This window comes from Halichoerus grypus, chromosome X, assembly GCF_964656455.1.
Source record: "Halichoerus grypus chromosome X, mHalGry1.hap1.1, whole genome shotgun sequence".
Taxonomy (NCBI): Eukaryota; Metazoa; Chordata; class Mammalia; order Carnivora; family Phocidae; genus Halichoerus; species Halichoerus grypus.
Window position 1 is genome coordinate 15,982,181 of NC_135727.1, and position 19,513 is coordinate 16,001,693.

At 42.9% G+C, this 19,513-nt stretch overlaps 1 protein-coding gene and 1 pseudogene across 1 annotated transcript in view; one reads left to right on the top strand and one right to left on the bottom strand.

Moving 5' to 3' along the window:
- The window catches only part of ADGRG4 (adhesion G protein-coupled receptor G4), an 84,153-nt gene that overhangs the window by 17,390 nt on the left and 47,250 nt on the right, over positions 1 to 19,513 (bottom strand). Inside the window, exons 11-15 of the mRNA XM_078064877.1 lie at positions 13,832 to 13,966; positions 8,734 to 8,853; positions 4,666 to 4,711; positions 2,986 to 3,089; positions 764 to 885 (exon numbers count right to left, since the gene is read on the bottom strand). Of these exons, the coding sequence (XP_077921003.1) occupies positions 764 to 885; positions 2,986 to 3,089; positions 4,666 to 4,711; positions 8,734 to 8,853; positions 13,832 to 13,966 (527 nt within the window). The remainder of the gene's footprint in view (positions 1 to 763; positions 886 to 2,985; positions 3,090 to 4,665; positions 4,712 to 8,733; positions 8,854 to 13,831; positions 13,967 to 19,513) is intronic.
- On the top strand, positions 5,254 to 6,051 carry LOC118546255 (protein SET-like; annotated as a pseudogene).

The following is a 19,513-nucleotide window of genomic DNA, read 5'->3' on the forward strand; positions in this document are numbered from 1 at the left end:
ATATTCTTTTTTTTTTTTTTAAGATTTTATTTATTTATTTCAGAGAGAGAGAGAGAGTAGAGCGAGAGAGACAGAGCACGAGTGGGGGTGAGGGGCAGAGGGAGAGGGAGAAGCAAACTCTCTGCTGAGCAGGGAGCCTGATGTGGGGCTCGATCCCAGGACCCCGAGATCATGACCTGAGCCGAAGGCAGACGTTTAACCAACTGAGCAACCCAGGTGCCCCTGCTGTGAATATTCTTGTATATATCTTTCAGTGGACACATGCACTCATTTCTCTCTAATAGTGAAGTTTCTGGGTCAACAGCTAGATATGTATTTATTCTAGTAGTATTGTCAAAGAATTTTCTAAACTCCTTTGTCAGATATACGCATTGCAATTATCTTCCCCCAATTTATGGTTTGCCTTTTCACTACCTTGATTGTGTCTTTTGGTGGAAGAAGTTCTTAATTTCAACGAAGTCCAATTTATCACCTTTTTCTTTTATGGTTAGTGTTTTATATCCCATTAGAGAAATCTTACCCTACCCCAAACCTCTTTCTTTTAAAAAATCCAATTATAATCTCTCTCTCTCTTTCTCTCTCTCTTTTTTTAGAAGAGCCTTGCCTGTTTTTTTTTTTAATCTGTCCACTTCATAATCTAATGGATTTGACCTCTTCCTATTGTGATGAATAGGAACATTTTATGAAATTAATGTGGTTACAATGACAACAGCATCCATCAAACCAAATTAAACCTATTCAGAGCAAGACTTTATCAACTTACTGAAAAGCTATGTATGTCACTATTGCAACTCCCAGGAAAATGGAGGAGATTCCACATCCAATGTATGTTATCAGCACTAATATCCGTTCATTCACTGCATCCATTGCAGACCTGGATAAATCCTAGGAAATGCAATATGTTGTATTTTATACGTTTGCCAGAGCAAGTTTATGGTAAATGCTTCCAGGGCTCACCAATAGGAGGTTCTCAGGATATATAGCATCTCTGCTACAGCTCTTATAAAACCAGAGTATGTGGATGAATATACAATAAGACTGTATATTGTTTGTTGAATATGCTTAGTGCAACTTACTGTGTACAGGTCATGGAGAGCCATCAACAGCACTGGCAGAACATTTAGTCCTTGGCTTTATTGTCATTAACATGTTCCACACTTAAAATATAACCAAACTAATAGATGTGAATTTGGGATGCAAAGTGAATCATTATTTGAACTAAGCGTCCCAAAACACTACACAGAACATAAAAAAAAAGAAATGTTCCTTTCCCTTAGACCTTAAATAACTTTCATAAAATTGAGAGACAAAATGGACCTTAGAGATCACATAATCTCAAAATTTTCTAACCTAAAGACCATAAAAGACCTGAAATGGCATGCAAAATCATTTCCCTATATGCGTGCATTGTTCTGGGGAGAACATCTGGGCTTTCCTCAAGTTATAGAGATTCATGAATCATAAAAGGCTAAGAAGCACTTGTCTACCCTGGTTGTTCTCAACTAGAAGCAATACTGCCCCTCCCCCCGGGACATTGGCAATGTCTGGAGACATTTTTGGTCGTCACGCCTGGAGAAGGGGCTACTGGCATCTAATGGGTAGAGAGGTCAGGGATGCTGCTAAACATCCTACCATGCACAGAACAGTCCCCCACAACAAAGAATTATCTGGTTCAGAATATCAACAGTGCCAAGCTTACCATGAGTAGGAGAAACAACTTGTGCACAACACATTCAGATGACAGTATATAGTATATATAATAAAGTAACTCAAGAGAACTAAAAAAGTACTCAGAGAAGAGTAAAGAAGAAGGAACATATTTGAGAGCCATTTTCTTTCTTTTTTTTTTTAAGTAAACTCTGTGCCTAACGTGGGGCTCGAACTCCTAACCCTGAGATCAAGAGTCACGTGTTCTTCTGACTGAGCCAACCAGGTGCCCCTTTGAGAGCTATTTTGAAGGAAAACTCAGCAAGTCCTCATGTTAGGGAGGGCCATAGGGAACTAAAGAGATGGAAGAGTTAACTAATGATGACTCTGAAGCTCTAAGCCTGAATATGAGACTTGACGAGTCTTGTTTGGTTAAGTACTACAAGAATTTTAAAAAATATATCTTTCCTACACTGCAATCTGACAATTAAAAAATTTAATGCCCATACCCTTTGACCCGGCAATTCTTCTTCCATCAATTTATCCTACAGAAATAATTACACCAGTGTTAGAAGAGAAATGAATAAAAATGTGTATTACAGCATTGTTCATAATGGAGAAAAATCGTAAACAGTAAAACTAAAATGCCTGCATATAGGGGATTGGTTAAATTCATCATGTTTACTCCACACAAGAGAATTCTATAAAGGTATTTTGAAAATTGAAGTAGACAGATATGTATTTGCTTTAAAGGTGCCCCATTGTATTGTTAGTGCAAAGCAAGTGGTAAACAGCGTGAATAATTTGATCCCATTTTTATAAAACAAAAACATATATGGGGGTGCCTAGGTGGCTCAGTCGTTAAGTGTCTGCCTTCGGCTCAGGTCATGATCCCAGGGTCCTGGGATCGAGCCCCGCGTCGGGCTCCCTGCTCGGCAGGAAGCCTGCTTCTCCCTCTCCCCCTCCCCCTGCTTGTGTTCCCTCTCTCGCTGTGTCTCTCTCTGTCAAATAAATAAAATCTTAAAAAAAAAAACATATTAATATACACATAGGAAGAAAATGTGAAAGAATTTACATCAAGGTGTTAAAGTTAGTGATCTCTTGGGAGGGGAATTATGGGGACCTTTTCTGTAATGTTTGAATTTTGAGGAGCAGGCATTACTTTTATAAGGAGAAAAAGAAATATTTATTTCAATCTGCTCTACTTTGGATGAACAAAGAAGGGGCTTTTTTCCCACTCACATGCCACTTTTCCATCACAGTTCACCCAGGTATCTCTGGTCTGTAATCTAATAGAAGTTGTCCAAACTCTATCAAGGAGTGATTGAGACAACTCACCATTAAGACTCCAAAATGGGTGAGGTGGTCACACTGACAGATTGTGTGATTTACGTTCGTTTCCTTTACTTTACAGCCTGATGAATTCCATCCACCTTGCCCATCTGCAGGAGACAGAAGGGAATTTCAAAGCAATTTTGTTTTTCTCAGAAATGTTTAACTTTTCATTATACGCACCTTCCGAGCGTGTGTTCTAATTAGTATTTTTTGTTAAGAGAACAAGATAGAGGTATAGTTGAACATTGAAATCAAATGAAGTCTAATAGGCAAAATTGACTTTTGGGGGACTTCGTGCATGGCATACCTTCTTGGGCTCTCACTTCCTATTCCTGCACAGGAACTCCTACAGATTAGGATAGACTCTAATCATGAACAGAGTCCTGCCACCATGCTGGAGGGACAGAGTTAGGACTATTTCCCTAAATAGCACAAATAGGAAACAGGTAGATCTAGAACTTTCTGAAGGACATGAGCTATGGAATCTAGGCTGACATTTGGTCCTGCTTGGTGGCCCTGGAGTAAACATCTGAAACGACCAGCTCAAGCCAGATCGTGGTTTGTCTGTCACTCCTTAGGGCCAATTAAAGCCTCTGGTTTACTTGACACTTGCCTCGTTTCTCACTCTTGAGTTTATTTAGGGTTCTAAAACCAACCTCCATACCTCTGCGTAACCTGTAGATCTCAGATACTAGACCAGATGTAGAATAGAACCACCAGGGTAGCACTAGACCAGAGAGGTTATCAAAATGTCAAAATTTGTCCATCCAGGATAACTCCATAGATTCCAGAGGCTCTGGATCCACGGACAGAGGGTGGGGGCAAAGGTGTCAGTGACAAGGCTCATCATTTTGCCGGAATCTTATCCTGGGAGACTTGGAGAGGACCAGGAAAGGACGTGCTATCTCTGTCATAGGGAAGGAGTGGTAGTCCCACGGGAGGAGAATTTCCTTTTTCTCCCACAATTTCAAGGATACTGAAAAGGGAAAAGTTCCCAGGCAGAGGGGCACGTAGCCACTCCTGGCATTCCAGGGAAAATGGATTCTGGGTGGGAATACTTTGAGATTTGGCCATATCCCCGGAGATTCCAATGGAGAAGGCAAATTGAAGAGGAACCCAATCAGCGATCCCCGTCCCAAACCCCTTCTCTTTACTGTCCCCAAAGACTCATACCTAGCCAAGCAAGAAGGACCCTTCGAGATCAACCAAGAAGTCTTATCCCCTCAATGAAAAGATAAAAAGATTGGGGCCCCAAGAGAGTAAATGGACTCCCCAAGGTCACACAGTCAGCCTAGAAGAGACGAGGAAAAAAAGGAAGAAGATAGTAGATGTTGCAAATCCCCATGGGAAAACACAGATGAACAGCCAGGTGTTCATTTCTCAACTTGCTTCCAACAGCTTAAGGCTACTCTGCACTGGGTCTTCCAAATTCCCTTATTCCCGAGTTGTATGATTTTTCTGATCCCCCAAATAAGCCTCTTATCAAAGAGAAAGGCCTTTTTTTTAACCTCCCATGCCGTAACTAGATATAAAACTCATATTCATATCTTGGTCAGTCAGAGTTCTCTGTAGGATCTGGTAAGACAGTACAGCTCCTTCTCATCCAACTGCCAACCAGGAAAATGGTCAGGGGCAAAGGCTCACTGAGAGCCGAAGACAAAGCTTGCTAAGAAAAATACTTACTGTTACTCCCAAAGTCCCAAAAGGCACAGTGAACCCAATCATAATTCTAGAAAAAAGAAAAATCAGAGGTAAACACCTTTCCTTGTGATAGTTACCACACAATGGCAACTACACACAAGTGTTTTCTTCTCGATGTTTTTACAAACAGTAGACACACACACACGCACATACACTTGGACCATCTGCAAGTTGGTTTTAAGACTAACCCCAAGTGACTTGGGGCTTATAAGTGAGAAAACAGCATACTACTGCATGGTGGTCTAGTATGTGTCCTTTAAAATATTTGGTAGGGACATCTGGGTGGCTTAGTTGGTTAAGCGTCTGACTCTCCGTTTCGGCTCAGGTCATGATCTCAGGGTCCTGGGATCCAGCCCCACATCAGGCTCCACACTCAGTTGAGAGTCCATTTCTCTCCCTCTCCCTCTGCCCCTCCCCGTGCTCGTGTGTGCTTTCTTTCTCAAATAAATAAAATCTTTAAAATAAACAAACAAACAAATAAAATATTTGGTAACATAGGAGTAATCAGAGCTTCTTCCAGACGTGCGTCTGCCTTTGTTCCATGGACTTTCCTCACAGCACGGCCCCCAAATGCCAGTCTTCACTCCTGCCTCAAACGAAGAAAAGAGTCTGCCTCTTGACCCTAAGCCAGAGGAGCTGTTGACCTCTCAGCACTTGCTGAAGGGAGAAAAAGAGCAGCAGGAAGCAACTGAACACACTGATGAAGTACAAAATGAAATAGACTCATGAACAACCCAGTGTGGAGATCTTGAAAGTAGAACAGAAATATAACAAACTCTACCAACCGTATTATTCAGAAGAGGTCAGAATTGATAGCCCAAATCTCCAATTTAGGGGTAACAACACTTGTCAACCATTCACAAGTGTTTGCACTGCTCAGGGAGGAGGATGGAGAGATGCTGAGCTGAAGTGACAGAATTTGAAGATATTAAATCAGGTAGGTTACAGGATAGATTTTTATTTTGATGAAAACCTTTACTTCGAAAATAAAGTTCTCTCCAAAGAATTTCATCTGACCGAGAATGGTGATTCGTCTTCCAAGTCCACTGAAATCAAATGGAAATCCAGAAAGGATTTGATGAAACATTTAAGTCCAATGCAGAATCGAGCCAGCAGGAAGAGACAGCATGAGGAACCAAAGCTTCTTCCCCTGGTTTCCTGACCATTCTGATGCAGGGGCGGATGAAGCAGGAGAGGTCATCAAAGATGATATTTGGCCAAATCCGTGACCGCACTACTTGGCTCCCGATATGGATGATGAAGGAAGGGAAGGAGAAGAAGATGATGATGAAGATGGAGGATTGGAAGATATTGGTGAAGGTGGAGGATGAAGGTGAAGGAGATGAAGAAGAGGATGAAGGGAGGTAGATGAGGAGGAAGAAGGAGAAGCTGAGTCATGGAATGCCGATGGATTCCAACCTTCCTTTTTAAATTTTCTCCAGTCCTTGGCAGCAAGTTGCAGTCTTTTTTTCCCCCTCCTCTTGTGCTCATTCGCCCTGTTTTTTCAAGTCTCTTTTCTTTTTGTCTATACCATGGTTCTCAACTTATTTTGGGGGGAAATGCCTCAAGCAGAATACAGCGGGGAAAGAATCTCTACCCTTTCTGTTCCAAATTCATTTTTATCCCTTCCTGTATCAACACAAACTTTCTGGAATCAACACCACCATACTCTGTGGGAAAAAAGGAAACCCTTCTGCTCCCCTAGGTCTGCTGGAAGCTGGAGGGTGCGGGGCCCCTGTGCAGTAGTGCTTAGAGTTCCCCTTTTCCTCCTTTTTCTGGATATTGGGCTCTATGTGATTACAGTGTCTCTATGTGAGTATGGACAGTTAGCATGGACCAACATGCATCAGTCTACTTTCTCTTGGTTAAAAAAAAGAAAAAAAATTTTAAAAATGGGGTTATGGGGCACCTGGGTGGCTCAGTCAGTTAAGCATCTGACTTCAGCTCAGGCCATGCTCCCAGGGTCCTGGGATTGAGCCCCACGTCCGAGCTCCCTGCTCAGCAGGGACTCTGCTTCTCCCTCTGCCCCTCCCCCTGCTCATGTTCTCACTCTCTCTCTCCCGCACTCTCTCTCTCAAGTAAATAAATAAAACCTTTAAAAAATAAAAATAAAATAAAATTTTAAAATGAGGTTATAGAAGATCAGCAAAGGGTAGGTTTGAGATGCTTGGGTGGGTTAAGTGGGCATTCTGACAACATGGCTTCTCCTCTGGCATGTTTAATTGTGATGTTTAATGGAATTCCTTGCAGTTTAAGATGATACTTTTAAAATAAAATTTTCTACTAATGATGACTTGAGCCCTGCCACTGGATGGGAGAATTAGCAGTACCTGTAGGATCTTATTTGGAAATGACATTCTCTATTGTAACTTTGTTCCTGTTTATTCTTTTTTTTTTTTTTAAGTTTTTGATGTAGTGTTCCATGATTCATTGTTTGCATATAACACCCAGTGCCCCATGCAGAACGTGCCCTCCTTAATACCCATCACCAGGCTAACCCATCCCCCCTCCCCCCTCCCCTCTAGAACCCTCAGTTTGTTTTTCAGAGTCCATAGTCTCTCATGGTTCGTCTCCTGTTTATTCTTAAAAAAAATTTTTTTTGTTTCACTGGAAAGGAAAAATGATGCTCAGGGTTTTCTTTTTTAAGATTTTATTTATTTATTCGAGAGAGAGCACGAACAGGGGGAGGGGCAGAGGGAGAGGGCCAAGCTGACTCCCCACTGAGGGAGGAGCTTGACACGGGGCTCAATCTCAGGATCCCAAGATCATGACCTGAGCCAAAATCAGATGCCTAACCGACTGAGCCACCCAGGTGCCCCAAGATGATGCTCAGTTTTAAAAGTTAAAAGTGTATGAGTTGCTTTGTTACAATAAAACTAAATGTGTACACATACACACACAAAGATTTGGTAACATAGGGATTTGCTACACCCTTCTGGTGCAAGGCCCAGGAGGAGGCTGAATGGTCAGGGCAGGTCTGATGTGGGGTAGGTGTTTCTTGCAGAACTTTGGAATTTGGGGCTCACAGCTGAGATCAAGCTTTATGGAGACAAAGTTGAGCTGCTTGCTCATTAGGCCTAGGGAGCATTCCTGGGGCCTCACCAGCTCCTACAATCTCCAGGAAACTGGAGGCAATGAGAAATTGGTTGTTGGGGGATGCTTGGAGAGCCGGGGCCCATGCTGGAATTGAGAAATCTTACCCATCTAACATGTTTCATTTGGTATCTGTTTTTTCTTCCGTCCCTCTCCCACCCTTCTTTCTTCCTTCCTAGAATTAAGACCTGTGAAAAATATGCTGTACCATATGGTCGTTTAGATTGGGAATGAAAGAAGCTATTAAGACTTCACACTGGACATACATTAACATCAAAGAATGGAATAGTAGTTCATTCTTATACTACAGCTAAATTTGATCATTTAGTAATATATACCGTATGTTATGCCATATGACTATGGTTTTAATTCGTTGGTGATAATTAATACATATTTTAATGCTCTTCGTGGCAATTGAAAAGGATCAAAATGTTCAATTATTTTAAATTGTTTGCCTCACTCAAAAACAAATGGAATTAAATATCATTTAGTGTAATGGGACAACCAAAAGATCCACCTGCCCTAGTCAGTCCTCTGCCAATCTGTCACAGTGCTAGAAGCCCACATTACTTATCCCTTTAAGCGATGGCATTATTTCTAGAAGGCTTCAACTACAACACACCTCTACTGTCCGAAATGGGACAATCTTCTTTAAGTCTTAGAACCACATTGGTTAACTAGCCCATTTTTTTAAAGATTTTGTTTATTTATTTGACAGAGAGAGAGAGGGAGGGAGAGAGAAAGAACAAGCAGAGGGAGAGGGAGAAGCAGGCTCTTTGCTGAGTAGGAGCCTGATGTGGGGCTCGATCCCAGGACTCCGGGATCATGACCTGAGCCAAAGGCAGACGCTTAACCGACTGAGCCACCCAGGCGCCCCACTAGTCCATTATTTTTAACAGGAAGTCCAAGGAGGGGTTCGGAGGCCTTCCTATTCTGAGATGAAAATGGGTATAGTACCTGGTTTCCTTCAACATGCTGCAGATTAATAACCACTGGCTCAGCCAAGTTTTCAACGGGCGTATCTGAAAGGCTGGCACTCACCACGAAGGTGCTTAGTGCTTTCGTGGCGCTTCCAGTCTGCGGGTGAAACATAAAGAAGAGGAGTTCAGCTCCTAAATTCCCAATTTCCTGCATGTCAATAATCAGTTCAGAATTACTAATGCATGGCTGGAGGCACAGAAATATGGAAAATAAAATCACAGCTGAAAAGAAATTTTTATTTGTATTTATTCATTTATTTTTAAGATTTTATTTCTTTTTTAAGTGAACTCTACACCCAACTTGAGGCTCGAACTCATGACCCCGAGATCAAAAATTGCATGCTCTTCTGACTGAGCTGGCCAAGCGCCCCTGAGAAAAAGTTTTTAGAGGTCATTTAGCTCATCTCCTGTCTTCGCATAAGGTCTCGATTCTACCAAGCTAGAACAAGTCACTAACCCGAGCCCTACATCCAAATATGTATCCAGCAAGCACCCGCTTTGTTGCTACTTTGTTGTTAACTGCTACTCAGTACCACACTAGCAACAAAGCGAAACCAGTCCTTACTTTGATAACTCTGAACCCTGACATTTCACAACTTATCTTAGCTCCAACCCCTAACCACCCTTACTCACTTTTAGGGGGCCCCTCCTCATAGGAAACATAAATTCATCGTGGGTTAGTTATAAGCCACCCCCTGGTTCATCTCCCCTGAAGTTGGAAGCAGGTGGATAAACACCCAGGTTGAAATAAGTTTCTGAGGACTGTCATCTCCTCCCTAGGGGACCATGAACTCTGAGGTCAGAGCAGAGGCGTCATGTGGCCTCATGTCCCCCGCATGGCCAAACATACAGCAAGTATTTCGTCTTGCACCCAGAGTGAGCCAGTTACATTGTTAGGTGCTTTCCACATACACTATCTTTAGTCCTTAATGAAACAATATAGGCGTTTTCTGGATAAACAGAAGGTTGGGGAAGCTCAAAGACTTGGACAAAGATCACACAGCTAGTGCATGATGGGGCAGGGATGCTTCAGAAATGTTGGTTCCAAGGAGAATGTAGCTGTTAGGATGTGGCACTTGCTAATTCACAGGGCCAAAGTGCCACAGGCCAAGGCCCCAGGGGGCAAAGCAGCTGGGAGACTGCCTATTCTGGGGCACACTTGAAGAGACAAGAGATGAGGCAGGTGCAGGGCAGGAGGGATGGGAAGAAAGTCCTCTGAGGACTTGCCAAGAAGGCCTAGATGAGGTGAGCTTAGATGATGCCCCTTGCAGAGTCTGCTGGGCCACTTTCAGAAGATGCCCAGCGCTCCTATTTCTGAGCCCTGAATCCACTGAGAACTGGCTAACTGTGAACACAGCCTGGGGCTCCACTGGGAAGCTACTCACTTCTGGTTCCTGACCAACTCTGTTCATTCAGAGCCAGCCTGGTGGTTCCACGCTCCCTTCCCAGAGGAATTCCCCTGTGGTAGCCTGATGCAGAGGTGGATCTACAGCACAATCTGGTGGCAAGGGCCCCGGCTGACCATCCAAAGACCAAGTGCTAGCCCAAGCCCTCTTGTTCCTTGAAAGTCTCTTCCCCTCTCTGGTACACTGGTAACAGGAAGAAAAGCGGACCAGGTGATATCTAACAACCCTCTCAACTTAGTCTAAGAGATACAGTTTTCTGGAGTGGAAATGCCAAAAGAGGGGAAAGACACAGCAACCCAGGACTTAATTAACCTGGCCTCTGGTTTAATTTCCCTTTCGTACAAAATGGCGGCCATGCAGGAAAAGGCGTTAAATCATTTCTCACTCTTCCACTCTTTGGCTCAAGGCTCAAGTTTTACCTGTTTCACCTCTGAACCTTTTAGAGAAGTTTCCTCGGCCGGAAGCACTCCTCCATCCTTCTCCCTGCCCCTTTTATCTCCTAGCTTCTACTCAACCTCAGGTTCCAGCCGACACCTCCCTAGGCCTTTCCTGATCTCCCTGATCTTTCCTCTATGCTCCCAGAGCCCCTGTGCCATAGTGTACTTGCCTAGTGTTTTGTCCTTCTCCTGGAGGCCAGCCACTCGTGGAGGAGGGGGTATGTGTTTTCCAAGAGTGGCGTCTTATCAACAACTTTTTTCTCAAGATTTTATTTTTTTAAAGATTTTTTATTTATTTATTTGACAGAGAGAGACACAACAAGAGCAGGAACACAAGCAGGGGGAGTGGGAGAGGGAGAAGCAGGTTTCCCGCCGAGCAGGGAACAGGGAGCAGGACCCTGGGATCATGACCTGAGCCGAAGGCAGACAACTAATGACTAAGCCACTCAGGCGCCCCTCAAGATTTTATTTTTAAGTCATCTCTACACCCAACATGGGGCTGGAACTCACAACCCCGAGATCCAGGGTCGCCTGCAACACTGACCGGACCAGCCGGCCTCCCCTTATCAACCATTTTGAAAGTAAACTGTTGCGGTGACAGTGAAGATTTTGATCAAAAGATATCAGAGAAAGCAGTGTGAAGGCGAGGCTGTGAGACTTGGGACTTAGGGGAAAAGGTAGTTAAAGGGTGGCATCTCTTATAAGTACCCCTTCCCCAAAAATCAGTGGCACAGGACCCAGGCTCAGGTCATCCCCTTCAGAGTTAGAATCTGTCCGTTTCTGTTCTGCTCCTCAGACCGAAAGTTCCAGGAGGGCCCACACCGTGTCTCTGCTGCTCGCTGTTGTATCCCCATCACCCAGCACCACACAAGACACAGAGCAGGATTTCGATACAGATTTGTTGGTTGAATAATAACTGTGTGACTGACAGAATACATTGTCCCTTCCCCTCTTTGAGTCTCAATACCATCATCGGTAAAATGAGATGGGCCACTATGAATTACAAGGGCCCTTCCAGTTCTGAATGTGATGGCAGGCTACTTCTAATCCATTATCTGGCACTATGACGTCCGTAGGCTAATTTTGGCAGAGATCTTTAATCCCCTCCAGTGGAAGATGTTAGTGAATAAAAATTACTTATTAGGTGTGAAATCTATGCAAAATAAGTTTATCTTTTATTCTATGCAACAAGCACAGCCCTCTCAAGAAAGCAGAGAAATTAAGACAAAATAATGGTATGTCAGATGATAACAGAGAAATTTGAAGTTTACCAAAAGGGTCAGAGTGCTACGAACGACATTCTTCGTTTTTATTAAAATTTTTGTTCATTAACTGTCTTGTCCCAGGTCTAGCCAACTTTTTTTTTTTCCATTTAAAAACAAGGCTTAATAAATATGTATCTACTGAAAACATGTTGAAAGCCCTGTGCCAGATGCCATGAAAATAAAACATGTTTGACCCACGACATCCACCACAATCTACTTAGGGAAGCCAGACTAGTGACTAGGTGGATATGGGAGACAAGAATGCAAGCAGGGGGCGGGGAGGAAAGCAGGGGCTCATGAACTCCACGCAGGCTTTCTGGGTGGGATTTGAGCTGAACCCACAGGAATAAATAGAATGTACAAAGACAGAAAGGGGAGCCGCTAGAGAATTCCAGGAGAACAGAACATCCTACAGATATAACTGGAGACAATGTGTTATATTTGAGTTGGTATGTGGTATATTTAAGTTGGCCCAGTGCAATCTCCCTGCAATAACTCTGAATATTTAACGATTATAAATTCATTCCTTTGGATAGCCTCTCTAGAAAGTGAAAATACACAGGGGTGTTAATGTATGGATCTCTTAAATACTTGAACTTTGGAGTCAGACAGCCTGGATTTGATTACTAGTTATGCCACTTCTTAGCTGTGTGACCTTGAGCAAAATCACTTAGCTTCTTTGTCTTAGTCCGTTCGAACTGTTAGAACAAAATATCAGATTGAGTGGCTTCTAAATAACAGAAACTTCTTTGTCACAGCTCTGGAGGTTGGAATTCCAAGATCAGGGTACCTACATGGTCAGGTTCTGGTGAAGGCTTGCTTTCCGATTCAGAGATGGCAGCTTCTTGCTGCGTCCTCACATGGAGGAAGGGTCAAGCAAGCTCTCTGGGACCTCTTGCACAAGGGCACTCATCCCATTATGACAGCTCCACACTCATGACCTCATCCCCTCCCAAAGGCTTCATCTCCTAATAAGCATCATCTTGGGGGTTAGGATGTCAACGCATGAATTCTGGGGGACACAAACATTCAGACCATAGCACTCTTTGAGTCAAGGTTTCTCGTAAGCAAATGAGGTAATAAAGTGTGAACATGAACAATTAATAGCGATCATCAACCACTTCATGCTATAGCTCTGACGGCTGTCTTCCCGACAGCTAGATGAGACGGAGTGGGCCAAATGAATGAACCTTTTATTAGGCAGAGCCCCCAAAGAGGCAAATAATAATAGCAACGCAAATAGTTACCCGGTGTTTATGACGTGCTAGGCAGTGTTCTAAGCACTTTATATGTATTAACTCCTTTAATCCTTAACAGCCCAGCAAAGCACTACTACCATCCTAGTCTACGTAGGAGGAAACTAAGGCCCGTGGAGGTTGGGGGACCTGCCCAAGGTCATAACCAGCTTTAAATTCAGCCGGACCGGTCCCAGATCCATGCCCATAACCACCACATCATACTGCCTCTTGGTTTTAATAATGGGTAAGGACTGGAGTCCTCAGAGAAGGTTCTGTGGAAGCGGTGGAAAGGAGCAACAAATACTCGAGGGCAAGTGTCCTACTGGACACCGCTCAGCTTCAAATGAATTGGCCCAAAGAATGGGCGTGGAGGCTTTGAGGAGCCAGGGGAGATTCAGGAGGAAAGCACGAAGAAGTTGAAACCACACTCATCAGGAGGACTCGCTGTCCTTTTCTGGTTTTAAAACATCTTGAGGCCTCTGTTTGGTCACCACATGATCCTTAAGGTCCCTTGCAAAGTGGAGAAGCTGTGAAAATTAAAAACTGAGGAACATCATTAAAGAAGACGTTGATTCATGTTGAGGACCAGGGGTTGTGCCAGGAGACTTGCAGAATAAATCAGAGAGCATATTCTAAAATAAACAGAACATCATGAAAATAGCAAGAGCTCATAATTACAATGAGTCACCATATGTCAGCTCATGACAGTCTCCAGAGGCAAGCACTTACCTTAAAGAGTGAAGTTTGGCCAAAAAAATTAAACAAGATGGTCTGTAAGTTGCTAGGAGGAATTCTCTCCCTCAGTGATTTAGGCAAGTATACGGAAGCCAAAATCCTTCCCAGAGGGACCTCATCCAGGTAAATCTGCCAAGACAAGGCGGGAAATGGAAACTGGAATCGTCTCCCATGAGCCTGAATCCCCCTTTCCCACCCCAGCACCAGCTGCAACCTCCAGAGCATCCTGTTATAAGGTCAGAGGGGTGAGAACTGCACATACACACACACACACACACACACACGTACACACACACACACACACACTCAGATCACAGGGCCAGATGTGAGCAGGGTGCACACACACACGTACACACGTACACACACACACACACACACACACACACACACACACACACACACACAACTTTTTCTTCCCAAACTTATCTCTGGCCTACTTGCACCTGGGTATGCATAGAGGTGGAAAGGGGAATGATGAATCAGGCGATTTGCCCTGATTCTTGGAAATAAAGACCAGTCTTTGAAAGTAGACCCCTCTTCACCCATATAGTTCTGAGAGGAAAAAAAAAAAGGAACAAAAAACCAATACAGTAGCATTAGGCATTGCCCCATATTTTATTGGGCAATGCTTTTGTTGAAAAGTAAGGCAGGGAAGCGAGGCAATAAGGCCTTAGGAATTCTGCTAGAGGCTCACTAGTAGGAAAATTTGCTGATTTGATTGGTAATAGTACTTTATAAGTATTAGAACATTTTTGAGAATGACAGGGGACTTTACCAGTAAACTGGGACCACAGTTGTAAACCTGGACTCTTCTAGGCAAAACAGGGTATATGAGCACCCTTACATGTCCTTCTATCGGCTCTGAAATGTATGTTGTATGATGATATCAGGAAATGGCAGCTCAGAGAGGTTAAGTGACTTGTCTAGGGTCACACAGCTGGGTTGTAGTTGAACAAAGATATGTGCAATTTGGGCCTCCATTTTCTCCATTATCCATGTGGCCTATCAAGGAACTATTACCTAGCTAGCTGTAGAGGTAAGGGAGATGAGAGTTTATAATATTTTCAAAAATTATTTGTGAACCCCAAAGTCACGACTCTTCTGCCAGCATGAATAAACTCTGCTAAGGCAATGAAGTACCATGCAGAAGTTCTGATTTTTTTTTAAGATTTTATTTATTTCTCAGAGAGAGAGAGCATGCACAAGCAGGGGGAGGGGCAGAGGCAGAGGGAGAAGCAGGCTCTCAGCTGAGCAGGGAGCCTGATGTGGGGCTCAATCCCAGGACCCTGGGATCATGACCTGAGCTGAAGGCAGATGCTTAACCAACTGAGCCACCTGGGCGGCCCAGAGAAGTTCTGGTCTAGCTTTAACATGTAAGCAGTTTGGTACCAAGAATGTGATTGGGGTTGGTTGACTTGCTTCTCCCCCAGAGTCTATAATAGAAAACTCCATATGGGGGTGCATGGGTGGCTCATGGGGCTCCTGGGTGGCTCTGTTGTTGTCTCCCTTCGGCTCAGGTCATGAGGTCCTGGGATCGAGCCCCGCATCGGGCTCCCTGCTCAGAGGGAAGCTTTCTTCTCCCTCTCCCACTCCCCCTGCTTGTGTTCCCTCTCTCACTGTGTCTCTCTCTGTCAAATAAATAAACAAAATCTTTAAAAAAAAAAAAAAAGAAAACCCCATATGTAACCAAAATACAACGGGCAGTCACCATCTGCCTCCAACATTGCTGAGTAGCTCCGAAGGGACTTGACCCTCCTGCACGTGACAACTGTACAAACCAACCGCAACTCGAAGCTACCGGAAAATGAACAAAAGCAGGCCGATTCTGGACCAGAGTCAACACTTGGAAAAAGGTAACATTACAAGGTGAGTTACTTGTTTTTACAGCCCTTAACCTGATGGCAAGGTGAAACTAATGTTGTCAAGAACACTCAAAATTCTGATAGAAAACCTGCAGTCTTAGTGGCATGAAGAACCATAAAACAAAGGTCAGGGTGACCACAGCCTATGACTGGAAAGTCTGCGGGGGGGTGGGGGGGGAGGAACAGGGAATTGTGGGAAGGAGAAAGCTAGAGAGGAGGAGCCAAAATTCTTTTTTTTTAAAGATTTATTTATTTGAGAGAGAGAGTGTGTGGGAGAGGGGTGGAGGGAGGGCAGGGGGAGGGGCAGAGGGAGGGGTGGGGGAGGGGCAGACAAGCAGACCCCCACACACACACAACCGGCAGGGAGCCCTGCTGGGCTGGATCCCAGGACCCAAGAATATTGACTTGAGCTGAAGTCAGATACTTAACCTACTGAACCACCCAGGCACCCCATCAGTAGGAGACAAAATTCTGAGTATAAACTCTGCCTGGCCTCTGAACCATTAATGTACAAGACAGACTCCAACTAAGGATAAAGGAACTTACCTGAGATTTAAGCTACCATCTAAGAGAGTCATTTGCCTGCTATAACAAAAGTCAATAGTCTTCCAAAGAATATAGTGGAATCCAGAATTTCCACAATATAACATTAACAATATCCAGGACATAATCCAAACTTACCCCATGTGTGAAGGAAGAATGAGTGTGACCCATTTTGAAGTGAAAAGACAATCAGTGGAGATCAACCTGCAGATGACCCAGATATTGGAGTCAGCAGACAAGGATTTTTAAGCAGCTAGTGTAATTATGCTCAGGTATTTAAAAGAAAATATGCGGGCGCCTGGGTGGCTCAGTTGGTTAAGCGACTGCCTTCAGCCCAGGTCATGATCCTGGAGTCCCTGGATCAAGTCCCGCATCGGGCTCCCTGCTCAGTGAGGAGCCTGCTTCTCCCTCTAACCCTCCCCCCCCCCATGTACTCTCTCTCTCTCATTCTCGCTCTCTCAAATAAATAAATAAATCTTTAAAAAATAAAGAAAGAAAGAAAAGAAAAGAAAATATGCTTGCAATTAAAGCAAAAAGAGGAAATAACAGCAGAGAAGCAGGCAGAAAAAGGACAAAATAGAAATTCTAGAACCAAAAATACAATATCAAAAAATTTTAAATTGCACTGAGTGGGTCCAAGAGTAACATGAAGATGACAGATGTCAGTGAACTTGAAGAGAAATTGGTAGAAATTACACTATCAGAAAAATAAATAGTGGGGCGCCTGGGTGGCTCAGTCGTTAAGCGTCTGCCTTCGGCTCAGGTCATGATCCCAGGGTCCTGGGATCAAGCCCCACATCGGGCTCCCTGCTCAGCGGGAAGCCTGCTTCTCCCTCTCCCACTCCCCCTGCTTGTGTTCCCTCTCTCGCTGTCTCTCTCTGTCAAATAAATAAAATCTTTAAAAAAAAGAAAAGAAAAGAAATAGTAAAATGATTAAAAACATTAACATAAACCCAGGGACCTGTGGGGCAACATCCAAAAATCTTACATACATGTAATTGGGGTCCCAAAAGGAGAGGAGAGAAAGAAAGGTGAAGAAGCAATATTTAAAGAAATAATGATGGAAATTTCCCCAAATTTGATAAAAGACATATATTTACAGATTCAGGAATCTCAGCAAACTTCAAACAGGATAAATGCAGAGAAAACACAACTACACACATAATACCAAACTGCAAAGAAACAAAGAAAACACTGAAAACAATCAGAGAGGGGCGCCTGGGTGGCTCAGTCAGTTAAGCATCTGGTTCTTGATTTCAGCTCAGGTCATGATCTCAGGGTTGTGGGATCCAGCCCCACATCACATTGGCTTCCACGCTCAGCGGGTAATCTGTATCTCCCTCCCCCTCTGGCCCTCCCCCTGCTTGTGCCCTCTCTCTCTAAAATAAAAATCTTATAAAAAGGAGAATAAAGACAAAATAAAGACATTCTCAGATATATAAAAATTCATCACCATCAGACCTGTACTATGAGAAATGCTAAGTAAGTTTCTTCACCTCACACCAGTCAGAATGGCTAAAATTAACAGGTCAGGAAACGACAGATGTTGGCGGGGATGCGGAGAAAGGGGAACCCTCCTACGCTGTTGGTGGGAATGCAAGCTGGTGCAGCCACTCTGGAAAACAGTGTGGAGGTTCCTCAAAAAGTTGAAAATAGAGCTACCCTATGATCCAGCAATTGCACTACTGGGTATTTACCCCAAAGATACAAATGTAGGGATCCGAAGGAGTATGTGCACCCCGATGTTTATAGCAGCAATGTCCGCAATAGCCAAACTATGGAAAGAGCCAAGATGTCCATCGACAGATGAATGGATAAAGAAGATGCGGTATATATATACAATGGAATATTATGCAGCCATCAAAAGGAATGAAATCTTGCCATTTGCAACGACGTGGATGGAACTGGAGGGTATTATGCTGAGGGAAATAAGTCAATCAGAGAAAGACATGTATCATATGACCTCACTGATATGAGGAATTCTTAATCTCAGGAAACAAACTGAGGGTTCTAGAGGGGAGGGGGGTGGGGGGATGGGTTAGCCTGGTGATGGGTATTAAGGAGGGCACGTTCTGCATGGAGCACTGGGTGTTATACGCAAACAATGAATCATGGAACACTACATCAAAAACTAATGATGTAATGTATGGTGATTAACATAACATAATAAATTAAAAAAAGAAGAAGGGAAATATCAGATGGAACTCTGACCTTTAGGTAAGAAGGAAGAGCGTTGAAAATTATAAATATCTATATAAATATAAAAGACTATTTTTTTTTCAATTTCATAAAACTCTTTAAAACAAGGATGATAACATTGTCTTGTGGGGTTTCTGATCTTAGACATAATATATATGACAACTATAACATAAAATACAGAGGGTGTAAATGGATATGTATGGTCAATGTTTGTGTGTTTTACATGAATTGGTACAATGTTGCCTCGAAGCAGACTACAAAAATATAAGGATGCATATTGTAATCTCTAGAGCAACCATCAAGAAAATAATGCAAATAGATATAACTAAATAGTCGGTAAAACATTCAAGCTCAATTGTAATAAATATTAAAATAAACCAAAAGGCATCAGGAAAAGAGGAACAAAAACCAGAAGGACAGGTAGAAAATAAAATAAAATGGTAGTCTTAAATCCAACCAGACCAAAAAATACATTAAATGTTCAAAGAATTATACACTTCATTTCAAAGGCAGATATTTTCAGGATGGATAAAAAAGTGAAACACAAATTGTATGCTATCTACAAGAAGTGCACTTTAAATATGAAGAAATAGATAGGAAGTAAGTGCATGCAAAAACATATATACAACAGTAAACAGGAGAAAGCTGCAATGACTATATTAAAATCAGATAAAATGGACTGCAAGACAAAGAGTATTCCCAGAAATAAAGAGAACTATTTCATAATGATAAATAGGTTAGTATTAGAGTTACTATGAGGAAGACATAACAACATGTATATTCATCTTATAGCAGAGTCCCAAAATAAACAAAGCAAAATTTGACACAAGAGAGAAATAGACAATTTCACGATCAAAGTCAGAGATTTTAACACCTCTCTAAACTAGGAAACAACTAGAAAAAAATCAGTAAAGACTTAGATGATCTGAGCAACATTATCGACCACTTTGAGATCTAACTGGTATTTGTAGGACAACATAACCAACGACTGCAGAACACACCAAGTGTTTCAAGCGTATGAAACATCAAAATAGATCACACACTGGGTCATAAAACAAGTCTCAACAAATTT